Genomic DNA, 7,500 nt, shown 5'->3' with positions numbered 1-7,500 from the left:
TCTTTGTCAGCTGCTGAGGTTGCGTTTTTATTTTGCTTTGCTTTCCTGTTGCCCGCCTGTGTTGATGTTGGTCTGATTAGTTTTTGAAGTTTTGGAATTTTGCCTTTTACAACCCTTTTGTTGGATTTTGAGAAATGTAAGTAAATAGGATACAACATCTGAGGCTATTGTTGGAACTCTTAAAGTCTAGAGGAGAGACCAAACTGTTTCTGAATCAGCATCACCTCAGATGCACATGCGAGGGTGTTGCATCACGTGTTCAGCACCATCTGTTCCTGCACTGTGATTCCATTCATTTGCCGGCCCGTGCAAGGAAATAAGTGGATCTGAATCAAACTGCTGACCCGGTGTGTATCATGGGCTAAATCTCAAATCTCAAATGAGAGATTATTCTAAATCATCCAGGTTCTGCCCGGCTGGATTAGCATCAAAATCTATTGTAACAGGTTCAAAGTCACGTAAACAAACACGCCTGCCGGGAGTCTGGATGCGTGCCAGAGTTTTCCATTTTCAATGAACACGCGACATGAAAGCTCGATGGTGCCAACGAATTTGCAGCTTTCCGAACTAAATTACAAACAAACCAACAGACAGGGGTGAATACGTGACCTCAGGGGTAAAGCAAAGACCACAAAACCCTCTGAACTTAGGAAAGCACAACAAAGCGGCGAGACATGAACCTAAACTTCTTCTGACCTTTGGGCCATTTCCAGAAATAGGAAATTCGGAATAATGATCAAAATATAGGAGGATTTAAAGGACAGCATGTATAGAGGAGAGAAGGATCTGCAGTTTGTACCTGTTTGTATCTGTTCTTAGATGTGAATCATGGACTGGAGGTCGTGTAGGAGCGTCAGGGATCAGAGACCTTCTGCCAACAAAGAATCGACGCAATTACATCCCGCCGCTCGTCTACGAATGAGAGTAAAATGCAATAGCGTATGCTGTGCGTGTGTTTCTTCCGACGCCCGTGCCTTTCATGGTCCAAACATCCCCGTGTCATAAAACTCCTGTCACTCAGGCGAATCACCTGGTCGTCCTCCTTGTGTGCCGTGACCTTTTCCCTGCGTCCTCAAACACACTGATGCATCCAATTTATTCATGGGAAAGGAGGGGAGATAATGGTTAGCAGGCGAATGTGTATGAGCGGGGAAGTGGAGAAGGAGAAGGTGGAGCGTTGTTCTGAATAGGACCCGGCGCTGCGAGTGGAGGTGTGGAAGGACCAATGGAGATGCCACGGTGATGGATGGGGGGGAGAAGCTCCTCTGCTCACCAGAGTTTGGAGAGGAAGAGAAAAAGAAGACTGGTTCTGTAAATAATGAGCCCGGGCTTCTATTGGACATGTTTCCCTCAATGTGGGACTTTCTCAAACATTCTCTATCCCGGGTGTAAGATGCTTTTGCTTTTAAGCTTATCATGCCACAATTAAATGATGGTTTAGGGGAAAATGAAGAAATCGCTGCTCTGCTCTTTATCGGTGAAAGCCAAAAGGCCCATAATCCTCCGATAAGTCTACTAATCAACTAATACCATGGACACAGTTTAATCTCATCAGCTCACCAATCACCTCTCTGCCTCTGGTCTACATCTAACACACCTACACACACACACACACACACACACACACACACACACACACACACACACACACACACACACACACACTAAGATGAGCCTGAATGCTACAGAACATCTCAGCATCGCTCTCTCTCTCTCTCTCTCTCCTTTTGTTTGGCCTTTTACTTCTCACAACTCAGAAAAACTGTATTACATAATCAACCTTAGAAATTTGTCAGAAAAGCTCTCAAAACTTTGGATTTACTAACTACAGTACATATTTTTTAATTCCTAACTTAGGATTTCTATTGATGTTGCTGTCTGCTGGCATTATCTTCCTGTTTATTCTGTTCTTGTTTGCAACAACTGCAGCTTAAGAGGAAAGAGGAGCTTAAATCAACTTCCACTATTGGATATCGAGATTGAAATCTTCTTTATAGTAACATAGATAAACAAATGCAATCAGTGAGTGTGTGTGTGAGTATGTGTGTGTAACCTAAATAGCTTCTGAGTTCTGAGTCGTCTTTGTATGAACACAAGAACCCTGATTTCTAGATAAGATCGAAAATTGGCAAGTATTGAACAATTTTGAGGACGTTCCTAGTTTACATACTTACTTCGTGCCTCCAAGTATAACAAAGGGAATATGGTTGAGCTGCTATTTGGAGGGTTACAGATATTGTCATAAAGATCTATGTGTACATTGGTCGTCCTCTGTTTTGACGCTTCCTTCCGTCTCTCTTCGCTTCACTGTGTCGGCAATCACCACTGACGCGAGTGTGTAAGAAAATAGAAAACGTATGCGTGTGTTTAATCAGCGACTGCATTCATTCTGTACCTTGGTAACTGTAGAGATGTCCCACGCTGTTTTGGCGCGTGATGTGCTGCCAGTAGGCGCTGCGTGGCAGGGAGATAGACTTGGTCAGCGTCTCTCTGGAGTGGATCTGAAACAGAAGGAAGAAAACGGAAACTCTGTGTGACGCAGACGAAGAATTCTCTATGCGGCGTTTGTCTACTCTTGAATGGCTGTTTGCTGTGTGTGTGGGCATGAGGGTTCGTTTGGGATTTCAATGTATATTTGCAGCGCTGTGAGGGTGAAATGTCAAGTATATTGTTTAAAGGAAAGCATTTGATTTGTAGCGCACACCGTTTCCCCCACCTACTGTATGTGGGCGTGGTTAGCATTGTGTAGCTATCCGTGTGATTTATAGCACGCAGGGTAAATGCGGCATTTGGAAATGTTCCCAAATGGTGGGGTCCAAGAGCACGGCCATATGGTCAAGGCTCATCAAACACCAGGCAGGCCTTCATAAATAAAGAATACAGCTGATGAGCGGGGAGGAGGGGAGGAGGGAGGGAGGGAGGGAGGGAGGGAGGGAGGGAGGGAGCGAGTGGCGGCCAAGACAATGGGGCTCCTGGTCCAAAGGCAGGATGTTTGGGGAGAGACCAAGTGCCGGTGCCTGTAGAGATATGGGTACCTGGATTTGTGTGTGTGTGTGTGTGTGTGTGTGTGTGTGTGTGTGTGTGTGTGTGTGTGTGTGTGTGTGTGTGTGTGTGTGTGTGTGTGTGTGTGTGTGTGTCATGATCAATTGCCTTTGTGTAAATTGCTTTAGAAAAAAATGTGATAAATAATAAAATGCATCGTGGACCTGGAGAACTGATGGCAAGCGGCGCCATAAGCGAGGATTTAACGCTTTAAGTTAAACGAGCAAAGACAAAATATTCAAATATAAATTATGTTTAACGCTATAAAAGATTCGCGCATACGTGGAAGTGCTTGAAATTTCCAAATATTCCCCCTTAAAGAAACATTTCCTAAGGTGTTTTTGGTTTATTTAAGAAGATCTATTATTGTGTAGGCATTTCAGACACACCTTATTTGACCTTATATAACTGTAATGCTGTTTTGACACTTGAGCTTGCAGACTCAAACTTTCTGCAACTTATTGTAACACTTCTAAATGTAAAAATGTACCTGGGAGCTCTTCTCCATCTCCTCCATCATCCTCTCATGCTGCTGGGCGATGGCCAACGTGGCTGAGTGGACCCGCTGGTAGATCATCTCCCCCTCCCGCGTCTGGAACGTGAACAAACCCTCTCCTGTGTCACACATCCTGCGCCAGAAACACACACACACACACACACATTCGGAGAGAGACAGAGAGAAGCACACAAAGTCTGATCGTGGTCACTCTTCGATTGAGGATTTAGAAAAGTGCATGCTTGAAGACACAGGAAGGAGAGGCACATTGGTGTAACGCTCCCTCCGCATGTAAACACACATGCACGGACAGGCTCGGTACACAAACAAACACACGCGCGCGCCGAGGCATCTGTCATATATTTGCCTGAAGGGCTCTGCAGCAAATGTTGATATCCTGGGATGTTGCAGATATCCATGTCTTTTTTTTAAATTTCCCTTTTACGCACACACACAATATAAGCAAATAATGTCACGCACACACACACGCACGCACGCACGCACGCACGCACACCTTCCCGATTCAAAAGTGAACCAAGTAGAGTCTCGTCCGTATCTGCGCAGGGAGCTGAGAGGCCACATGATGAGTTTGACGCGGGCGTTGTGGATGTCCCACAGGTAGATGTTCTCATGGGTGATCTGCATGGTGCACTCCCCGTAGATGTCCAGGTTAGGCGTGGGCATGAGGTACACGTTGAAACGTTCTGGAAAGGCACAGGAAAGGAAAACAGGATGTGATTAAATTGATCCTACACTCAGACATACACACGGTCTCATTCAGTGTACAGGAAATTCAATCCTGCCGCGAGTGCTTGGAATTTGTAAATATCTCGACTTATTATATTGAACTGAATTCACAATGGCAACCAGACGAAGCATTCATACCAGCATGCAGAAGCACAAATCCTCGCATTTATGTGACAAGAATTCAGTGGCCTTTGTCGAAAGTCAAGTCACGGCATCGGAATTGAATAGCTCAAGAGGAGGCTTGCTTCAAATCCTTAAAGAGGGCCGGGCGAGGTCCCGATTAAGATAAAGGATCAGCTCTTATCGGGCCCCGGGATTATTCTTTACTCTTAGATATGAGATTGTTGTGTAGATTGTTAAAATTACAATGTTGCAAATATCCCAAAATATGTCACCCATTGAGCTTCCAGCGGATTCGTGGCTCTTCCTAATCCGGTGTGTGAAGCTGTGTGAGTCCCAGGGCGAGTGAGAGATGAAGGTGTGTGCTCCATAATCCATATTAGTTTCCCACTAATTAGGCCTAATGATTTAAAATAAGCCATGTGTCGGCTGAGGATAGAAAACGTTAATGTCGTCGCTCATTCATTATTTTCTAAGGACGCCGACAATGGAGTCTGACCTAATTATCGGCCCCTGGTGTGTTTCGGAGCTTCAGACTGAAACGCTGAAACGTGGGTGTGAGTCTCAGCAGAGAGGCGCTGGCTGGCTCAGTATGTCTCCAGCTGCTCCATCACGCACAAACACACACACACACAAACACACACACAACTTTAGTATGAGAGGCGAACAGCAGGGCCTCTCACACAGAAAATGTGTGAGGAATTGTGTTGTTACACTTCAGCGAGCGCGGCACAGCAAAGTCAAAAACTCGCAAAATTGATATCTTAAATAAATGAGCCCGAGTTGTTTTGAAGCATACAATTTCACCGCATGGTCTCAGTGAGATGAAAAGGAATGAAATGACAACAGATTCTTTTCAATTACTCGCCCTTTTACAACTTTAACTGCTCTTCTTTGCCTGTTGCCTTTTCCATTTTCTCCGCGCGTTTACAAATTACAGCGAGAATGAGCGACGCCATGATAGCCAAGCCCCATTGTCTTCTCCTCCTCCTCCTCCTCCTCCTCCTCCTTTCCCACTTCCATTTCCTGCCGGCTGAATATGTGGGGAAAGCACATTTATTTCACATGGCTTTAGGAGCCATAATCTCATCCATCTCTGTGACAAGCTTCATTATGAGGGAAGCCAGTGATGCACAGCACTTCTCATTAGGCCTGGAACAGAGCCCCAGCCACAGCCTGTGACCTGTGATCTAACACACACATGTATACACACACACACACACACACACACACACAGGCTTGCTTTTATAGCCCGGAAGTTGAACCGACACCTGCTTATGTAATGCGAAGAGTGTTACAGTGGACCCTGGAATCGGATATTGACAAAAACGGCACCTATTAGCGAGGTGTAATTGGGCAGTGGATGTTCTGCTCCTGTAACTCTCTGAAGGTTACATTAACACATAAGGGGCCGGACTGCACCCGCTAACTGCTCGGTGGCGGTCTGAGCAGGGGAGAAGATTGACCCTGAATGGCTGTCTGTGTTAGCGGGGACTAATTGGGCACTCACCGTTCTGCTCCTGCTGCACCCCCGCTGCTAACAGGTCCGGCTCTCCCAGGCTGATGTCGTTGAGACGGCTGCCCAGGCACTCCATGCACAGCAGCTTACACCATTCCTCTGCGTCCAGCTCTGCACACAGCAGCACAGCGTTAAGACCAGTCCACCATCACACACACATGAACACACACACTACAGGAATTATGGAAGACAGGGTTCAGATTATAGCTCTCAACTTGGAAGCAATGCGTGTTTACGTTAAGGCGTAACCCAGAGAATTCCACCTTGAACTGGTCTGTGTGCAGGATGGGAGTACAGGTAACTTTAAATGGAATGGGGTGAGGGGGGTGGAAATCAATCTGATTGAGTGGGTGCTGATTAAAAAAGGCAGCGGTTCAACAACAGCCAGTGATAGACGGATGCTGGGTCTCTGCCTGCTCCTGTGCCAGCGCTCACGTCCAACGTAGCACTCTATAAGCAGCCATGCCACAATATGGCCGCCATCACATCTGAAAGTAATGAACATCTCTTCAGTCAATCAATAGTCTATTTTCCAAATTGAATGAGGGCCTTAACTGAACTGTAGCCCTAGCTTCTTAATTAGAAAGAGGAAAAAAAGAAGTGATGATTATTTATAGCGGCGTGAGATGCTGACAGATTCTGGTACGGCTTAAGGGATAATTATTATTGGCGCTTTTCAAAGCAGCAGGTTTGGGTTTGGGTTCGCAGTTTGTTATGCTGTGCCTATGCGTGGCAGATGGCACTTAAAGGGGGGCGGGAGCGTTCACTGTAACATTGTAAGACTCAACTGTTTAATTAGAGGCTATAAGTAGAGACAGATGATTTCCTGAATCAAACGCCGAAGTCAGAGTCGGCACAGTGGAATGTTTTTGGCGGATACCAATTTACTCCTCGTCAAATTGAGGGGGAAAAGCAGTGTTAACAGTGGAGAAGATTTCCAATTGTCTTATGTGAGCTTTTGTTGAAGGTTACTGAGGTATGAAATGAGGCAAACACTAAAGTTTGTTTATCTTTGCAGCTCCTCCACTCCAGGCCCTGTGGACTTCTGGGCTATAACTATGACCAGTGATGTGTACACAGGCATATGTTGTAATGGAGTGTCAGTATGCGTTTGACCTTTTTATATGTGCTTGCATGTACAAAGCATTCCGACTTCTTTTGCTTGTATGTGGCACAGAAAAGCAGCCTGGTTGTGAGATGCGACATGCGCGCTGTGGGACAAATCTGCACAACTTTGGAGGGTGAAGGAAAGGTCTGCTGCTGCCTGAAGCGGCTCAATCACACATAAGACAGACACACGCAGCGTAGCAGCAGCGCCGAGCCTCTTCTTCATCTCCATGTCCGTTTGAGCTTGATAAATCTATTGTCTTCACTGAGGTGGGTGTGTTTACTTTCTTATTCATGCCTCCACAGACCGCTCAGTGACCTCCATGTGCCTCTTAACTCCCACACTTAAAGGGCCACTGAGTGGAAAATCAGCTAAACAAACACTTCATCAGCACTGAGGCGGCCCTGCAAGTCTTATGTGCCATGCATGAAGAAATAAGAGTAGGAGGATGTCTGTGTGTGTGTGTGT

The 7,500-nt window shown here is 45.9% G+C and overlaps 1 protein-coding gene across 1 annotated transcript in view; it reads right to left on the bottom strand.

Moving 5' to 3' along the window:
* The window catches only part of dok6 (docking protein 6), a 35,493-nt gene that overhangs the window by 3,849 nt on the left and 24,144 nt on the right, over nt 1-7,500 (bottom strand). Inside the window, exons 4-7 of the mRNA XM_076158288.1 lie at nt 5,916-6,035; nt 4,053-4,242; nt 3,533-3,671; nt 2,396-2,501 (exon numbers count right to left, since the gene is read on the bottom strand). Coding sequence (XP_076014403.1) covers nt 2,396-2,501; nt 3,533-3,671; nt 4,053-4,242; nt 5,916-6,035 — 555 coding nt within the window. The remainder of the gene's footprint in view (nt 1-2,395; nt 2,502-3,532; nt 3,672-4,052; nt 4,243-5,915; nt 6,036-7,500) is intronic.

The sequence above is a fragment of the Genypterus blacodes genome, unplaced genomic scaffold (assembly GCF_046128005.1).
Source record: "Genypterus blacodes isolate CSIRO-AG114 ecotype Tasmania unplaced genomic scaffold, CSIRO-AGI_Gbla_v1 ptg000076l_1, whole genome shotgun sequence".
NCBI classification, from domain to species: domain Eukaryota; kingdom Metazoa; phylum Chordata; class Actinopteri; order Ophidiiformes; family Ophidiidae; genus Genypterus; species Genypterus blacodes.
Note: the sequence above shows the minus strand (reverse complement) of the source record. Positions and strands in the feature narration are given on the sequence as shown.